Raw genomic sequence first — 19,859 nt, 5'->3', positions numbered from 1 at the left:
ATAGCGGGCTTTGTATATGCGGTTAGTTCTGGTAAAAAGAACAACTTTGATTCAATGTTTTAATAGTATAAAAAGCATGTTCCTACCCAGAAAACCTGTTAAATCAGTTTCTAGCTTCATATCAGCTCTTTTCATTGCCTTAGGAAGTAACAAATAATTTATTATGTATGGGCAACTTTTTTTCATTTGTAAATCATCAATTGGCAAAAAATATTAAGGTTATAACTATAAATTACATATGATTTTATACTAGTATGATAAATTTTATTCAACGCATTTTAACTGTTCATACTTGTTTTGACTCGAGGTTCCAGTCAACAGCGATGATTCGAACACTATACACCACACACAGAACCACTGTACCAGCAATTTCACCCCACCAAGCACCTGCCAGTATCAAATTTATAACAATAAATACTCAAAGAATAAGAAATCATTCTTTGAGTATTACGAGGTGATTAAATGCTGTCCAGGAAGGGGGGGGGGGGGGGGGTAAATCCGATAAAGTCCAAAAGAGCTTTATGATAGTGATAGATTTTATTATACTCGACCGTATACAATTCAATTGTAACAAATCAACATATGTGTAAGTATTTCGGGACACCGGATTTCAAAGAACAGAGATTAAACAGGCTAATTAAACGTGACTATTTCGCACATGTGTATTCTTACTTTCATCTTTAGTTACCGATGACAATACGTTTATCAATAAAAGCATTTGTCTTGAGTATAACACTTTTTCGATGGCCTAGAAACTGAGTTTTCTAACTCAAGGAACATTTACCTGTAACGCTCAAAGATGTTGCAAACATCAATGATAAAGAAAGTGGAAGTGCTATGAGAACATTGGCAATAAAACTCATGGCAGCCCCGAACATCTGGAGACCCGTCCCACGTAGTATCCCCGCACACATTGTCTTAAATAACAAAATGCATAAAAAGTTACGTGATATCTACCTGACATCTTTGCTATATAAATACATTTCTTCAGAGTGCATGTTATTTATAAATAGAATGATAAAAAAGCCAAAATGTACATACCTGATAAAGTTCAAAAAATTTATAAATTGCCAGTAAAGGTAAGAAGTGCGAAGACAAGGCTAAAACATCACTAAAAATATTTTTAAAAACATGAAAATGGTTTCAATTAAAAATTGCAGCAAAGTTCGAGTTTAGATTTTCTGTCACTTAAAATACTGTATTATTCATTGCATTTTCCATTTATTTTCTTTTGGTGTCTTATTTAAATCTATACATACTATGGAATCCGGATATAAACATGTGCAATCTCATAGTACACTCTCGTATCATTGCACCATAACAAAGGCTAAATTGCACAAAACTCAAATGTAAGTTTTGAAATTATCAAAATACACTGTACCTATTTCTTTTTCTGCCTTTAGTAATTTATGGGAATGATTTATATTATTTGCTGAAGACAAATGACAAAAATTAACTGTTACATAATTTTAAGCAATTATTTTGTTTATTTAAAAAATTATTTAAAATAAATAATTTTACGGGTGTTTCGTACTGCCTTAAGCCTAATTAAACACAATGGTGGTCAAGTGAAAGGAGACATGTACATGTATTTAACGATTTCACTGTCTATGATTACGAACATGTTATACGGTTAAAACGAATTACGAGAGTTCAATGAGTGCGTTTGCCACATTCTAAGCATCACAGCTTTTAAACGCGAATGCTTCTGGGTAACGCGTTGCGTCATCAACAATGGTGAGAATGATCCTGTTTCCTTTCTTTGTTTTAGCCAGAGGACCTAAGATATCCATTGATGTTTTGAAAAACGGAGTAGATATACATGTAATTTGCGTGTTGATCATTAGGACTTTCATGTGGTCGTTTCCCATATCGATCTATGAGAGCCTTTCTTAAATCATCAAATGTATGTGATGACTTTGATGACATTTGACGAGTCTTTCCTGTTTAAAGAGTTCTTAATTGTAAGACTTTTTGTTTCTCGTTCCATTCAGCTTACTCAGCCTCAATTTCCGATAGAAATGTTAGAGTGTAGTCACATTTCGGGTCAAACGGTACTAATCTTCAATGGCATAGTTTTTGCTGGTTTGTCATTTTCTTGTTTTTGCAGTTGAAGTTTTTCCCTTTCTACAGCCAATCTTTCCATTTCTATTTTAAGTTTTTCGCGTTTCAAGGCAATCTTCTCTCTTTCTAACGTAATTTCCAAATTCTGGTCCTTTTTTGTTGGTTTCCTCTTTAATAGTAGGGTTTTCCGGTTGTCTGTAAAGTTGGGGTTGTTTCTCGACAAACTCCTATGGTCCCTAGGAATTCGCTATAACTTCGCTGTAAATTTTATAAGTTTTACTGTACAGACACATCATTTATAAAATCTAATAGCTTACCATTTTACGATAATATAGGGAATCCGGATAGGGTCATGTAGTTCACCATCGCACCAATGCAACATCTACGTTTGTGTCGATACTGCGATGGTGTTATAATGTGACGACGATATAAGCGATGGTGCGATGATGATGGAGCGATGATACGATGACAATGATGTGAAGGTGCAACAGTGCGATGAAGCAATGGCGATGGTGCGATAGAGAACTAACAATGACATGATAGATCACCGCTTCATCGATATCGCACCATCGCGTCATTGCTATCTCACAACAGCATTATCGCTATCATACCATCGCATCATCATGCTATCGCTTCATCGTGCCATCGCAGTGTTGCGCCATCGCATCATCATCATCGCGCTATTATATTATCGCTAAATCGTCATCGTGCCATTGCTGCATCTTCATTGCAACATCGCTTTATCGCACTATCGACCCAAACCTCGATGGTGCGATAGTGCTAAAATGGAAAATATCCAAGATATCTTTATTGACAATTATCCCCTTTCACTCATAAAAGTTTACAAAAACAAAAACAAATTTCTTACGGAGATTTATAATGGGAAATGTTTACATCTTTTCTCCATTCGGAAGTACTCGGGACACCTCGCGTAATTTTTCAACGTTATCATCCGGGTTTATTAATGGCTGATGCAATCCAAAATCCCCGTAGACTTTCTATTTTGGGATGTGTTTTGAAACCTGAAGTGGTATAGGGGGCGTTTCAAAACAGATAATCTGGACATTTTTCATATTAGTGGATGAATGTAGTTTGAGCACAAAGGCACAAAGGTATTTATTATTATCGAAATATCAAGCGAAAAGTGATGGAAACAAAAACTCGGGACAGAGTATAAAGGGCCCGGATTCCAATGAAAATAATTACAATCATGACTCAAAAGTCACTTCAAGTAAACAAAACACCAATGAAATTGATTTATAGAAATATTTTCTCAAATAAATAATGAATAATGGTTTAATATTTAGTAAAAGTTATCTTCAATCCATTATCTTATAGAAAAAATAAAAACATTTTACCCGTCATTAACTCGAAGCAGAAAAAAAAATCAAGGTACAGCGTCTTTTGATAATTTCAAAACCCATAATTGAAAAATGTGCATTTGATCTTGGTGCAATTTAGCCTTTTATACATGAATTATTAAAGCATGTCTAACTTTTGTTTCTTTTATTGTAAAGTCCTGAAATTTGGACATATGAGTGTTAAGTCTTTATGCACGACATTTCCATGCCATATCAAAAGGCCAAAGGTCAAACATGATACTAGTAACGTCATCTAGAGTTTTTATCAATTTCCATCTCTGTAAAATATGGTGATTAATCTAAAACCCACAATCAAATGTTCTCTATTTTGATATATGATAATAATGGGGTCTTTGCAATCATATAGTTATATCTTATTTATAATTGAATACAATTTCTGTACAAAGACCTTTTAAGTCTTAAAAGATCATTCACAAGCGCTTTTCTTACATTATATTACATCATAATTTATTCTAAGTTACCAATTCGAATATATTTCGGTGTCTTTAAGTAACAGAAAAGTTTTCTGTATAAATAGCAGCAAGAACATTTGTAATACTTTTTGGAATAACAAATTTTAACAATGACAAATTCCATTTTACACTCCAGTAAATGGAGGTTAAAATTGTAGGTTTGGGTGATAGAGGCAAAATCTTAAATACAAGTTTCATTCCGATAATCAAAATATTAAATTTTCAAGAAAACTGTAGGATGGTAGTAAAATATTTGCTTATTTGTTTTGTACTACCTTAACACTGGACTTGGAAGAATATAGAAAGAGAATTAAGTCTTTAGATATTGAATGCTTAGCAAACTCAATTAAAAGTTGACAAAGGCATTAATCATTTCTACACAATTTAGGTATGTACTTAATGGCCATTGTGACACCATGAGAAAGGTAATAATTTAACAAAACATAAAACAATCTTATTTTAGAACACTCAGATTTAATGTTTGTTTAGATATACCCACCTATCATTTGAGAAGAAATGCGGAATGACATCTTTGCACGAAACGAGCAGAACAGCAACTACGGTGGCAAAAAGAGCTACGAAACAAAATTTACAATACTTTGGACTAGTCAAATGCTCTAAAGTACCTACACATTTATACTTAACCTAGCAATTATATTAAGCTTTCCTATATATCTTGTTGGAAATACCGGTAGCTATAATACAATCATTCTAAAACTTTCTGTTAGGTTGAAAAGCAGAAAAATCAGAACAGTTTAAATCATATTACATGTTAAATCTTAAGTCATAGACCTCATTTGTATGAGATCACAATTCTAAGATTTCATGATGATGTTCCAAACAGATGTCAAATATAAAGTTTGATATATAAATTGGAATCATCGTTTTAGAGAAGCTGAACCTACCGAATACAGGACACTACGATATACTTATCTGACAGAATCACCGTTAAATATCTTACTACTAAACCTGATTTTGTTCAATTCGCGATAAATAATCTTTAAATTGCTTACATGTTTATTTAAACAATGAAATGCTTTCTTTGGTGATTTATGCGGGATATGAAGGTGGCGACATTGCAGATAAAATATATATCCGCGTTCGCGAGTTGTGTAATTTTTTTCTGCAATATTTGCTATCTTCAAAACTCAAATGAATCATCAAGGGAAGTATTTTATTGGTTTCATTTACATCTTTCTTTGAACAAATTAATAAATTGATTGTAAAAAAGTAAGTAAAATTAACTTAATTACTGTAATGTACATCAGTACGTTAGCTAACAGAAACAGCCAAATTGTCTCCTTTTGGAATTTGAGTCTGAAATCATCATGATGATCTTGTGCAGGCCGTGATCTTTCTTAGTCGATAAAGGTTTCGACCAATCGAGAAACGGGACATATATAGATTTAAGTCCTGTCAGTTTTTACAGAGCTATGAATTGCAATCAATTTTCTTACAAATCATACCTTATGGATGTAAATATATTGAATTAATTACTTACATCCACAACTGATGGCGACCATGACAGCTGAATAGGCCAGTTCTGAATGTCCAGCACCAAGATGAATACCTACGCGCATGCTTACCGCAGCAGATATGCCCAAAACAAGCTGTTAGAGTATAAAAAAAGATGACAAAAAAACTTCTCAATGCATTATCGAACAAAACACCGATAAAAAACAAAAGTGATGTTAATATGAAGACAAGAGGCTCATGGACCACATCGCTCACCTGAGGAACAATAGGTATGATAAAATCAACTTAATGGAGTCATAATACAAACTATCCGGAAAATGTACAATATACATGTAGATCCTGTATAAATAAACATTTTTTCCCCCGGATATTCTTATGTTTATAATGGATATTCTTATGTTTATAATCATTAGTCCATTTTCTAACAGGATGATTTTATAGTTATATCACATGTTGAGTATTGCAGTTCTCAAAAAGATCCTTAACGATTGTTTTACATGTATATGGAATATAAAGCTACAACAAACTCTGAACCTTCTTGTGAGGCCGAAGAATTGTCCTGGGGCCAAAGTCTTAACAATTTTGTTAAAAAATCATCTGGCTGATTAGTCTCTGAGAAGATTTTTTAACATTTTCACCTATATATTTCTATGTAAAACTTCGATCCCCCATTGTGGCCCCACCCTGCCCCTAGGGGTTATGATTTTCACAACTTTGAATCTACACTACCTAAGAATGCGTCCACACAAGTTTCAGTTTTTCCGGCTGATTAGTTTCTGAGAAGAAGATTTTTAAAGATTAACTGTATATATTCCTATGTAAAACTTCGATCCCCCATTGTTGCCCCACCCTACCCCTGGGGGGTCATGATTTTCACAACTTTGAATCTACACTACCTGAGGATGCTTCCACACAAGTTTTAGCTTTCCTGGTTGATTAGTTTCTGAGAAGAAGATTTTTAAAGATTTACTCTATATATTCCTATGTAAAACTTTGACCCTCCATTGTGGCCCCACCCTACCCCTGGGGGTCATGATTCTTCACACTTTTGAATCTACACTACCAAAGAATGCGTCCACAAAAGTTTCAGTTTTCCTGGCTTAATGTTTCTTGAGAAGAAGATTTTGAAAATTTCTCAATTTTTTTCATTAATTTCTAATTATCTCCCCGTGAAAAAGGGTGCGGCCCTTAATTTTCACAACTTTGAATTCCCTTTGCCTAAAACTGATTTGTGCTAAGTTTGGTTGAAATTGGCCTAGTATTTCTTGAGAAGATGTTGAAAATGTGAAAAGTCTACGGACGGACAGACAGACGACAGACAAAATGTGATCAGAAAAGCTCACTTGAGCTTTTAGCTCAGGTGAGCTAAAACGGTTGTTTGAATATAGTTTTTTTTAACAAAAGTGTACCGACATTTGTTATAACCAATCCAACGTAGAACAAACTTGCAAATGCTGCCAATTCGGATTTACTTGACAGCCCTAAGAAAGAATTGTTATAAAGTGTAGATGAACAATTGAAATGTCAATAATACACTGACAATGATTAAAGTAACTCACGGGTTTGTGACATCACAATATGATTTGATGTCGAAAGGACTTTATGCACTATTGTGCATAATTTATCGCCCACAAAATAAATTTCTATAACGAGCTTTAATAAAAGGGTTGAACATAATTTTGTGTAAAAGGATATTGTGTGTTGTGAATTAAAACTTATGCATATTTTGCTACATTTACAATCAATTTGAATTAAATTGAATTCTGATTTTTCAACTACTGGCCATTAGATCAAAGTAATGGAAATCTTTTTGATGATGATCAAAAACGCTTATAAACATATTATGTCAATAATTCTGTGGCAATATTATTTCTGCATTTATCGAGTATCATGAAAAGAAAAACACATATTCTTACATATCTCCTCTTCACAACTTTACATTTCTCTACCAAAAATGTGAAATTCATGGCCCCAGGGTCAGGGGTTCAGGCCCTAAGTTGAGCCAATCTGACCATATAATAGAAATATTTTAAATCTTAAAAAATCTTCTCTACTCCCATGTATATTCGATGAAAACTAAATGCATGGTTATGAATCCCTGTACCTACATTGTGAAATTCATGGCCCAAGGCACATATATTGAAAATGTATCACATTTTATAATTTTTTTGGCACTTTTACAGTAAATTAATAATCCAAATGCATTGTTAATAATGTCTACAATATCCTCTTTTTAGATTGTGAAATGCACTGCCCTTGACTCATGGGGTTGAGGCTTTTTATTGGGGGTAACAAATATTGCCATTTAGTTAACATGTATTTGTTTAGGTCATTTGAGTCTATGAATGACCTTTGCTGTTGGTTGTTGGTCATCCGCTTATAGTTTTACATTTTAAACATCATCCTGAAAACTTTGATTTCCTGTGCACTGTATGTTTGTAGCTAAAACTGATGTATGTTGTGTGTATTATTTATGAAACTGTGAGATTTATAAGATATTGACCAATAATTTAATTCTGGTTGTAACCCGCTTTCTGATTGGCTAAAAAAACTATTTTATATCGTATAAAGAATGTTGCCCACGTCATAGTAAGACAAACGTCAACAATGTATCAATACGGCTGACGTTACATTTGAGTTTTGTACAATTTTACGTCATTTTAAAGGTCAAATGACCGTTTTTATCTACAATGAAGAGTACAAAAACTAAATTATAAGCAATGAATTCAATATTTATTAGTTTTATACGATATAAAATGGTTTGAAACAGTTTTACGCTTTTATATCGTACAAAACAAATAAATATTGAATTCATTTCTTAAATAAAGGCCTGCAAGTATTTTTTTAAACCAAAGTTTACTTTTTATGCCCCTGGAGCTACATATGCAGGTTATAGATAATCTGAGATTCCGCTCTCTTGGCTTTGTATTGAATTGATGTATGCAAAAAGTCATAGGTAACAGTCAGAGGAGTCTCGTATTAGGTTAGACTCCAAAATAAAACTTAGAATGTAAACTTGAGTCCCGTCAGGTCAATCTAAGGGCTATGGTATTCAGGTGACCGTAAAGGTCTATGGGCCTCTTTTTTTAAAAATCTGTTAAAAATTGGTCGAGAACACACATTAATTGTTTGGAATAAACAAATTCTAAATTTTATCGTCTGTTAGTGTATTGAAAAAATTACATTCACCTGATTAGTACAAAATTAGAAACATAGCTCCAAAATGCATTTACAAACTAAGATAAACAAGTTACTTTATATTTCAAAAAAATGACTTTGCTTGATTTGAAAGGCATTGCTGTGTTGAAACACCGTGATATCACAAAAAAACGCAAACGAATCTCAATTTATTTTAGAAATAAACCTTTGAAACCAGTAGATGCAGCTGATAAATTGTTTGGGTATTTTTTTCTAATATCCAGTGATCTGTATTGTATTGTATTGAATGTATTGAATGTATTTAAAATATTACATTGAACAACATATACTTACCAGTACAAAACGTGGTGGTCTCGACGCTCCAGACTTCAAATGCAAGCATGAATGTTCCTGGAATAGCAAGTTTTAGGAAAGTCCCCCATCCGTGCAAACATGCTTTGTTCCAGCCTTTATTAAGAAACAATCCTATGTTAAAAATGCGCTTTTTCTTGAATAAAAGTTCACCCTATTGGATAATTATAACTCCGAATTCCGTGGAGTACCCCCTCCCCCTCCCCCTTTCCCTATTTCGTGCATTGCATATTTTCGCGTTCAGGCAATAGGCAATCGGATCTTACTACCATTTTCTTATACGATATTTATCACAGAAAATCATGCCCGACATGCTTGCATTAATTGACTTCTATCTGCATAAACAGCGTCCAACTATTGCTCGCCGACTGGAAAAGGTTTTTCATACCACAAACGTCTATGTACTTTCTTCGGGCATAATACGTGCGCGTCAATTGATTAATAATTACGTATCACGTATGGAGTTTAAGGTTAGCTAAAAACATAACAGTTTACAGCGTGTGAAACAAGTTTTCATTTGTTAAATGAGGAATTTTTTTGGGGGGTTAAAACATTTTGACATTTTTTCGTGAGAAACTTTTTTTTCAGTCAGCGAGCAATGTTTGACAATCGTAACTTGTCCGCTTTACCATGGAAAGCGAAAACGACTGCAATTCACGGAAGGGGGTACTTTACGAACTTTGGAGTAAGATACCTTGAATGTATTATTGCTAAAATATGGGGAAAATTTTATCGTAGAAAGAAATGTCTGTGGTTTTACTTTCAAATAGTTTAAATGTACAAATTGAGGGGGACACGCAGGTCAAGTTAACCAAGTAGAATTAATTTTCACCACTTTCATTTTCTAGATTATTTGGATCAACTTTCGCATGTTAATAATAATAATTTTAACAAGTTGAACGCGACCTTTCCATGTGTCTGTGTGATAACCCTTGTAAACTATCAAAACTACATGCAGAATGGCTGAAGTCCACTGGCTAAGGACAACAGCAAAAGCGGAGCCTCTGAAAAAGAGTAAAAACATAATTTTAGACACATGTGATCTCTGGTCGTAATGTGCCCCGTGTCCGTATTCTAAAGCCTCTTTCACAATTGGCGCACAAGCAGAAGCGACAAAATATTCGTGCGACCGAAAAAATTAAATACGGTTCGTAAACTGTTGCCAAAATATTCGCATATGAAAAATTACTCGTACGAAATTCGCACGATTCAGAGCGACCGTTGTGCGATGTAAACGCATTGAATCTTGCGTCTGTGTGTAAATGAAAGCGACTGTTGTAAGATTATGTGATAGGATCGCACGGATAACTAGATGATTGAACGATTGTACGTGCGCAAATGCGATAGGACGTGCGGCGCTCGTTCGATCATTCGTTTCATCGTACGATTGCTCGTGCGAGAGGGGGTATATATTCATTCCCGCCCGTTCCCGACGCTCTTTAATAGAAAAACATGTATATGCAGTTAAAAAGAAGATACCGCTCAAGAAGATAACAAAAGCAACAGCCTAAATCAAGGTCAATTGTGGCCTGACACAGATATCCTCATACAGTGTATACTGGGTATGTTTCATGTTCGCACATTTCACTCTTTTTGTTAGGAACATGTAACAAATTAAGACTTTGCGAATTCTAATGTCTTATGTTATCTCTCATTTACCACAATATTGTTGGGGCGAATTAAAGACGAGCCAAAACCGTAAGAAGAAGCGAAAATAATCATGTATTAAGTAAATACCAGTGGCAAAGCATGGAAACTGAAACTGATAAATCTTGCAATGATCGTAAAACGTTGCATTTTTACATGGGACACGTCGAACAACAGTCTCATGATCGTACAACAGACGCATTAACAGCTGCAATTTATCTTACGATCTTTAAAGTCGTGCATTGCTCTTGCGAGTACACAAAACGTTGTAAAACGTCTGTAGTAATGTTCGTGAAATTTACATCGCATTTGGTCACGTCTGAATAGTGTGCATGTCCAGTATTTCGAGGAGACTTGTCGCAACCACAAAAACGCATAACACGAATGCGAGAGCTCGTGCAACGTATGCGATAGATTGCGCGAAGCCAAAATATTCCGATCGCAAAGTGTTGTAAAGTGCTCGTGCGCCAATTGTGAAAGAGACTTCAGAAGATGATTATAGAATCATATTACAACAATTTTGGAACAAAATTATAATACTGATGATCTGACACCGAAGTGATCAATACGAGTTCTCATCTTTAGCCGGGCACTGCTGAAAGCAGAGTCCTGACTATAGGCAGTCAAATTGCCAATTTTACTATAAAAAACACAACTTCAAGAGTAAACAAAAAGGCGAACTGCGTCAAAGTTAAGCTTCCGCTATATCAAATAGTAAAAAACGGTTAGGGTGAGGGTTACAGCCATTTTTTGTTTGTTTTTGTTTTATATTGGTTTTTTGTTTACGAATAAATTTGGCGAGAACATTTTTTGGATATTTTCTTATTAATTGTTTAAAAAACAAAGCATGTATTTTGAACACATACAATGCGCATGAATTTCTATGAAATACTTTACAAGGCATTGGTATGCGGCTGCACATCGAAGAAATGGGTGATTATTAGCACAATTTAGTCGCTCTCTGACGCTTTGTCGACATTAAAAGTATGTGTGTGTGTGTGTGTGTGTGTGTGTGAGAGAGAGAGAGAGAGAGAGAGAGAGAGAGAGAGAGAGAGAGAGAGAGAGAGATTGTCTTTACTACACAATATGCACAATATGCATAAAGACACTAAAGAGCATGGCTTTCAGGACTTTGATTTTTTTAAAGGCATGATCACAAGAATAATGCAAAATCACGTACAATATCAATAAGTCTTGGAATTTAAAAAAAGTATGGTTCGCGAAATGCAACTTGAGAAAAAAAAATACAAAGTATAGTATTTCGGATTATTTCACTAGATTTCATGGCGTTTGCGTTGATTATTGAGTAATCATTTCTGAAATGTAGGCAATGATTGGACATGGAATCTTGTTTTCCGCATACCCAATGATACACTGAACAGAGATATTCAATAAATAAAGTATGATATCTGAATTTAAAACAAAACTCCTGCTTACCTTATTTTGAATTCCAAAACGTTGATAAACAATGCATGCAGAATGAAGTTTTCTATGTTTACCATTAGTCCGATTACAAGACTTGGAAACAGAATTGACTGAAAAATACTCAACATGGTATGTCATGCATTTTTACATCGAAATACATTAAAACAAATGGGTTTTTTTGTTCAATCTTTTGTAAAGGTAAATTTTAAATTTATTTCACATTCATATTCCAAACTAGATATTCTGAATACAGTAAACAATATAATATATCATGCTATCTAAAGTTAAAAAACGACCAAAATTTAACCCCTCACCTGCAAAGCAAAAACATAAAACACTTTTCATGATAAGCATCAAAACATTTGAATTTTTTTTTAAAACGGTAACAATTTAATCATCCAAATGATTGATTTTGTTAACTACTATGATACAAAAATTGTCGATAACCTTTACTTGGATGTATTTCGACAGAAGTAATGTCAATCCAAATCCCTGAGAAAAACAAAAATACAAGATTTACTACATGTAAAAATAATCGCAGGCTAGTACATGTATTACTTGTATCGGTACTAGTATTCTCAGGTTTGACTTATTAAATGTTTATTTTACAGATGATGAAACATCCAACAGCATTGCTAAGGTAGTATGAATCTATTATGAATCATAATATTAACCAAAATGTAGAAATCAGTAAATGGGTGGGTAGGGGGGGGGGGAGGCAAGGAGGGGGGGGGGGGGGTCTGGCTTTCTTACACCTATGTTGAATTTAAGGATGACCACACATGATATATTATTCAACTACTTTCCTTATCCATAAAAGAAGATAAAAGTATTTCGTGTCCCAGAAGCTTGAAACGGATTTTGACTATTATTAAGAATAAAATCTAATATTAAAAATTGTTTATATAAATTAATTTCATAACGTATTTTCAATTGTCTTGTTTAAGACATATAATCTTTCGACTGTCTTTGACCGTGAATACACTACGAATGAAATTTGTAACATATATTTCAATACAGTTTATCAATGACACGAATGACTTACTGGTAGGGCACAGGCAGGGTTTACATAAACACCCGAAATGATAATAATGTAAAATCAAATGTCTATATGTTAATATTTCCTCTTGCAATTTCTGAAAACTATGTAAATATTAGTGATAAGGAATCATTTTTTGAATATTATAAGGTAATACATATAGGCATGGTCGGGGCGTGATCAAATCTATCATAACGCCCTCTGTACTTCGTTGGGTTTGATCACGCCCGACCAGATTATCACCTCTTAATACTCAAAGAATGATTCCTTATTTCTGAAAACTTGTTATTCTCACCTACATTTTCGACATTAAATGTTTTTGTTTAAATTTTTGTCCATGTGATATTGGTTTATCTAGAAGTGCCATTAAAAATAAAAAAATCCTTTATAAGCAGACTACATATAATCAAAGTACTGAGATTACTGAAAGACGGGATCTTGAAAATTTGAATTTGTAATTGTCCTGGATTTCCTCGAATAAGCTTCCAAAATTTATGAGTTTGAATTAGTTGTTACAATCTATGTTAATTCGGCTTTGTTGCAATTGTATGATACTTTGTCTAAATTTTACTCAATCCCGGCCTTCATAATTGTAGAAAATTGACAACTACGAACGGTATATTATGTAAAATAAAACCCCAAGGAAAATTTTTAAAAAATACTACTAACCGGGAAAATCAAACAACTATATCAAAATAGATAATTTTCATCAAATTATTTATTCAATTTTGTGATCCAAGGGAAAATCCACAAGTCGGATGGTATCCGTAATAAAAGTGTTATGAAAACCCCAAAAACTCTAAAACTGCTGAATTAACAAACAAAGTGAACATTTGTATACCGATAACAAACACAGACACCTGACGTTAGATATATTTTTTTTTTACAATAAGATTCCAAAAACTTTGACAATAAAAAGATTTTGTCACGGTCGCCATTTTGATTTTTACAACTTTTTTTGTGTAAACTCGTGCATTACCTACACGAATTACGATAAAACCGTTCCTTTCATTAAAAATCATACTCCGAAAATCAGAGACACAAATAACAGAGATTGTCAACTTCGCCATTAGCGTGTAAATGTTACGGGACCAACCTTACTTTGAGAACTACAAGTGCAACAGCAATCTTGTATAAGTCATGTGAACTTATGTGAATGTGAACCTGATAGTGAACATGAACATGAACCTGTAAATATTTTAAGCATGTTTTATTTATGAAATATTTACAAAAACTCTTTATTTAGTTTTTTAAATTACTTTTTCAAAACTTATTGACTTTTCACAAAGTAATGGTAATGCATTACTTTACTCATGTATTGGTAATGTAATGCATTACTTTAAAAAATTAAGTAATGGTAATGGTAATTTAATGCTCTAATTCATGAAGTAATGGTAATGTAATGCATTATTTTACAATGTAATTCACACCAAGCCTGATTCCAACTAAGCCGCAAAACATGAACATTAACATTTAACTTCGTTCTTCAATCGATAAGATTGTATATATTATATGATGTATAAGTCTTCCAAAATGTATAATCTATTATAAATTTTGCTTACAATGCATTGTTTAAAATTTAAATTCAGTTTAATCAACTAAAGAGCCAACGAACGAAAAGGCAAATTCAGACTTGTGTTTATTTTGTTTGTACACAATTCCTTTAGAGACGAACAGCAGTCATACCGCAAGTAGACTGGAAGCCAATGAAACACCTATTTAATTTGTAAAACAACTGTGTATAACCTGTCCCGATTTTAACTTCGGCTTGCGCATGAAGTTTGGTAGTATTAAGGTGAAAGATTGTCAAAATAAAATTAACAACTTTTCAAAAATGGCACATTGCGTTTGGGAACTTTAATTTCGATTCCACTATCAACCTCTTCTATTGATTAATGAGCTCGTCGACGACTAAATCGTCAACGTCGCTGTGCATTCAGTTACGTAACTTATTCCGCATTTGAACCCGAGCAAGAATATTTTGATCAATAAAACTATTTGTTTATTTTCTAAATAGAATTTTGTTTATACACAGAGGCCTTAAAAAGGTTTAATGCGTGTTTTTATAATACATATTTAATGAAATGCATGAAAACTTTCTGCACTATTTTCTTACGCGTAGTCTCAATTCATGTGTTCTACGCGAGCCTTCCGGTTTGAGACTTCGGCTGACAGTAAACCAAAAGACGGGGTCATGTGACCCCGTCTAAAAATCATGAAGCTAGGTATTATTATGAACATCGAACTTGTAAGTGAGGAGCATTTTTCCTGTAAGTATATTAAGCAAAATGTAATTTGACCTGAAAGTGAATGGAATTATTTTATGTTATGTGATGTTTCACTGATAGGCAGGAGTTTTTAATGGGGTTTAATAAATCACTATATTACTATCACTATTTGCGCATTCTGTACTAAACTGTTAATATCAATGTTCGCTGTTGAAGAGGTAAAGATTATTGGATGCTTAAATCATAAAACCATGAATCAAGACAGCAAAGATTCTGTGCTCAAAATTAGATTTAATGAGGCGACTGAACCTAACCGTTGAATAAAATTACTTACTGGTAAGCCCCCTATCAATACCGTCCCATATTCTCCTGCAATTCTACAAAACAAAATGAATCGTTGAAAATGTTTACAACATTGAAAAAATAAAATAAAAACTAATATCATTGTATGTCTTACCTTGCAACAACAGCATCTTGTCCAACTAATCGAAAAAATAAACCAGAATTCATAAGTACGGCACTGCACAGCAAACAGCAAACTACCATTATCAATATACCTAAAAAATCATAAAGGGTCAATATAACATTATTGTTATACCCCTGAAAAACAGTTACTATATAACTCTATACGAAAAAAAAAGTCCAGCATTTTGACTGTTGGACTGGAACTGTTAGATTGGAACTGTTAAAATCGACTGTTAAAAAAGACTGTTGACCGGTGACGTCACATTCCGCGAAAACGTGTTATTGATTAGAAGGGGTATAACAAAACAGTTGTTGACTGGGGTCGAGGGCAACAGTTGATCTGTCGGACCGGCTCGCAAACTGTTGCCCAAGGCCGAATATACCTTAACAATAAAAAAGAATCGATATAACATCAATATACACATGTATAACATTCATATTATAGAAGCATAAAATTTGATATTCAAATTAATTTGAACATTTGTAAGGTCTAAATAAAATGCAATTACATCGTTTTATATGTTTTTTTTATCAAGATATTCTTTACATGATATAAGAAAACAGTGGGATGCATAATCAAGTCTACGAAAATAAAACAAAGCAGATTGTTTACATTTTTTTAAATGGAATTTTCAAAGCTTTACCTCTCTGCAATACGGAACCTATTTCTCCAACGTTTCCAGTTCCATGGATCTGTAATTTTTAGCGAAAGAATATGAGGTTCAAGATGATATACAACTAAATAGTAATGAAGTTATTTATTTAGATAGTGTCTGGCAAAAGAAGTTTTTTTTCTTAAGTAACTAAAATGAAAACTATTACTATTACTTGTATTATATGTGACCTAAACACAAACCTGATATCAAAATTTTCATACCATTATCAGGTAGAGATCTTATTCCTTTCTAAGATTTTATATACCTGTGGAAATAACGTGTCCACCGCCGAGGACAAACCAATGAGCACGATATAGCCCAAAGCAGTGGTGATCTGCAAGCGAAAATGATTTTGTTTCGCCAACTTTCAGTTTCCATACATATTATTACGTTATCTAAAGGTACTACTGCAATCGCAAACATTTTAAAATAGGATTTTTATGCAGATATTACACTAGATATTCAGTGATTTTTTCCCGTAAGATTTATTATGAAAACATTTAATTTGCAAATTCAATTCCATTCGGAATATTGTATTAAAATCACACACAAATTGAAGGATTTCTCACAAGAAAGTGAATAAAGAATTTTGCTTTGTTTTTTGTTTTTGTCTCTAACTTTACAATATTTTGTTATTTGTTTTATGTTTATTATTTTCGATAATTAAATATTATTGGTTTATATTTCCTAAACTTTGGTTTAATTTACGCAAAATTAATTGCAAACAGCTGTATAGAAATTTTATTGTAAATATTTATCCGAAAACGAATATCTTTGTTGCCAAAATCCTCAATAGGCAGTAGTCTTAATGTTTACTCAGGGTTTGAGTAATCATGTTCGGATTGTTATAAAGCTTAATGTTATGATTAAAATTCGATGTAAACTCTAAATGTATTTAAAAAATGTATTATTATTGACAAAACACTTACCACTAATTTCTACTATATTAAGGAATAAGGCTAAAAAAAGATGCCAACAGAATAACTCAAAGTTAGTTATTAAAGCTGTAAATGTTTTAGTGTTGCCTTTATCCAGTGTGTTTCTAAATTGAAAAAAAAATGAATTGACATTTGAAAATAATAGAGGAAATTCGGACTGGAATATTTAAAAAAAATATTACTGAAAACCTAATGCTTTGTATCTATTTAGCTACACTGCCATTTAAAAACTTTATTTCACTTTTAAAGAGTGAAATTGATTGTAATATTTTCACAATTAAGAAAATAGTGTAACAATTCGAGACAGTTTTCTTAATTTTTCATCAAATATTCAAAGGTCACTGACTCATTGACCTGGTTTTTTGAAAGTTAAAAAATAAAACTATAACCAAAGGTCTATAACACACAACAGATGTTTTTTTTTAAATTATTATCAGGGTAATTTCTATATTGCTTTCACTGTGAAAAAGAACAAATTCAACTGATTACTTACATGTAAGGCTAATTCCATCCCATCCCCTATTTCTTTGCCCATTTGTCCGCAAAACCCCAAGCTGACTAAGGTTGGGAGCATCAACAAAAAATAGGTCAAGCTCTAAACGAAAAAAAAAATATGCTTCTGAAAACAATGCGGATCAACGATAACTAAATTATATTATTGAATCATCTATCTTGAATAATATTCATGGTATATTTCCGCCTTATACTCACCATTGGCAGAGACATTTTTAGTAATTCGGCTGCTTCTTTCCTGTACCTCTCAACATCGACATTTTTAAACAGGTGCAGCATTTTCGCTTTGAAAGATAGAATTGAAATAATTTTTTTAAATTTTAAAACACACATGCACATGTAGTTAAATATATTATTTCCAATTCTAATTGTATCACAATGCCCGATATGCCCCTTCAACCCTCCCCCGCCCTTAAAAAAAGAAATGGTTGTATTTTACCGATAGGGTATTTAAAATAATAACAGGTCACGGTGAAAAAGAGCATTGTTCATATCATCTGGTACTAATATTCAAGCTGTTAATGTCATTAGATACGCATGAATGAAAAAAAAATTCAGTTAGTGTTCTGGGAAGCAAAAATTTCATATAGGTAATTCACCTACATTTTATGTTTTAAAAGTAGCTTTAAATAAGTATATAAAGCTGCTGTGTACTTTTTACAATTGGGAATTGACACATTAATATTGAACTATGCACTACTGTATACGAGATTCTTACATCCCTAATGTTTTTTTTTTATTTACAGCATTTGGTATTAATTTGGGTATTTTAACCAAAGGCATCCACCGTAAACATTTGATATGATGATTAAATTGACCTATTTAACCAAAATTAGCGCAAGACAGAGTGCAATATGTTTGAGAGAAAAAAGAAATTTTAAATAATTGATAAAAAAGAATTATTAGAATTTCTTTTAAACTGAACTTTCACATATTTACATGTCAGTTTATAAGCATACATGTAGCGCAATAACAAAAGTATACACATGTATAGTTGCAATACATACATATATATTTATAGTATTTGTTTTCATCATACATTCAATATTTCGATGTAGATGTACATATACATAATACTACCTTGAAAAGATATAACTTAATTTAAACATGTTGTGGCATTTGTGAAAATCTTTTAGATGAAGAAAAATAATTTAAAGATATAAAACAACATTAAGAGACAGGGACATTAAGGAGAGAACACAGATGGTGATGAACGCTTCAAACGTTGAAATATAACATTAATAATAAGTATCAAACTGATGACAATGACATGTTTTAGAAACAAATATTTTTTCTATAAACAGTCTTTTGGTCATACATCTCTTAATGGGGATGTGCAGCCATCTTGTACATTTGAGGATAAGCATGTAGACGTTTCTTGAACTGGCTTGTAGAGAGGACACCAATGAAACCCCTTCATAATTTTTTAAATCTTCAAAATAAGTCTGCATCTGCGCAGTTCAACAGCTGTTCTGAGTGATTAAAGAGGCATTGTCCTGTTCTTTTATGCATACTTTTCAAACAAAATGACATGTAGGACTTCATATTCTTTTGCCAACATTTTTGGCCAGTTTCGAACAGAAACAAGCCAGTTAAAAAAAGTTTACATTCTTATCCTCAAATGTACAAAATGGCTGCACAACCCCCTTAAGACTATTTACATTATAAGCCTTGATATTTCCATTTTACTTTGCAGAATACATTGTTTTGTGAATAGAATAATTACATTTTCTAGCCTAGGGAATTACCTTTTGTAAAACTTTCCAAATGGATTGAATAGTTATTTAGTAAATCAAAGATTGTAAATCAAAGGTAGGCAAGCTACTGACAAACAAGCAGATAAAATAGGACTATCAACAGTCTCGATTGAAGTCGTCTTTTGGTAATTTCTACGGTCGATACAACGACCTTGTCGGCATATACAATCTTCCACTGGGTCGCACACTGGCTGACGTTTTTCACACTTATGTTAGACCATATTCATCACCTAATTGTCTACGGAGTATTCCGTTTTTCCCGATTACGACAAAGAGAACACGGCGGGTGTGACCGGTCAGCAGAGGA

At 32.9% G+C, this 19,859-nt stretch overlaps 1 protein-coding gene across 1 annotated transcript; it reads right to left on the bottom strand.

Annotated features, from left to right (window-relative positions):
- Positions 1 to 6: 6 nt before the first annotated feature.
- LOC128167920 (multidrug and toxin extrusion protein 2-like) lies at positions 7 to 18,074 on the bottom strand. Its single transcript, XM_052833911.1, has 17 exons — positions 17,994 to 18,074; positions 17,776 to 17,877; positions 16,610 to 16,678; positions 16,333 to 16,381; positions 15,681 to 15,780; positions 15,558 to 15,600; positions 12,404 to 12,448; positions 11,969 to 12,066; positions 9,791 to 9,888; positions 8,867 to 8,980; positions 6,788 to 6,855; positions 5,400 to 5,508; positions 4,398 to 4,473; positions 1,042 to 1,111; positions 785 to 917; positions 293 to 387; positions 7 to 138 (listed from the first exon to the last, which is right to left on the bottom strand). The coding sequence occupies exons 1-17, from the start codon at positions 18,072 to 18,074 to the stop codon at positions 52 to 54; spliced, it is 1,437 nt and encodes a 478-aa protein (XP_052689871.1). The 3' UTR covers positions 7 to 51.
- Between the last annotated feature and the right edge of the window lie 1,785 nt (positions 18,075 to 19,859).

Source organism: Crassostrea angulata, chromosome 10 (genome assembly GCF_025612915.1).
Source record: "Crassostrea angulata isolate pt1a10 chromosome 10, ASM2561291v2, whole genome shotgun sequence".
Taxonomy (NCBI): Eukaryota; Metazoa; Mollusca; class Bivalvia; order Ostreida; family Ostreidae; genus Magallana; species Magallana angulata.
Note: the sequence above shows the minus strand (reverse complement) of the source record. Positions and strands in the feature narration are given on the sequence as shown.

Coding starts and splice junctions, on each gene's coding strand:
- LOC128167920 (XM_052833911.1), bottom strand. CDS start 18,074: ATGCTGCACCTGTTTAAAAATGTCGATGTTGAGAGGTACAGGAAAGAA. Junction 15,781..16,332: donor AGGTTCCGTATTGCAGAGAG/GTAAAGCTTTGA, acceptor ATGATTTTTTAG/GTATATTGATAATGGTAGTT. Junction 12,449..15,557: donor TATTGATAGGGGGCTTACCA/GTAAGTAATTTT, acceptor TGTTTTTCTCAG/GGATTTGGATTGACATTACT.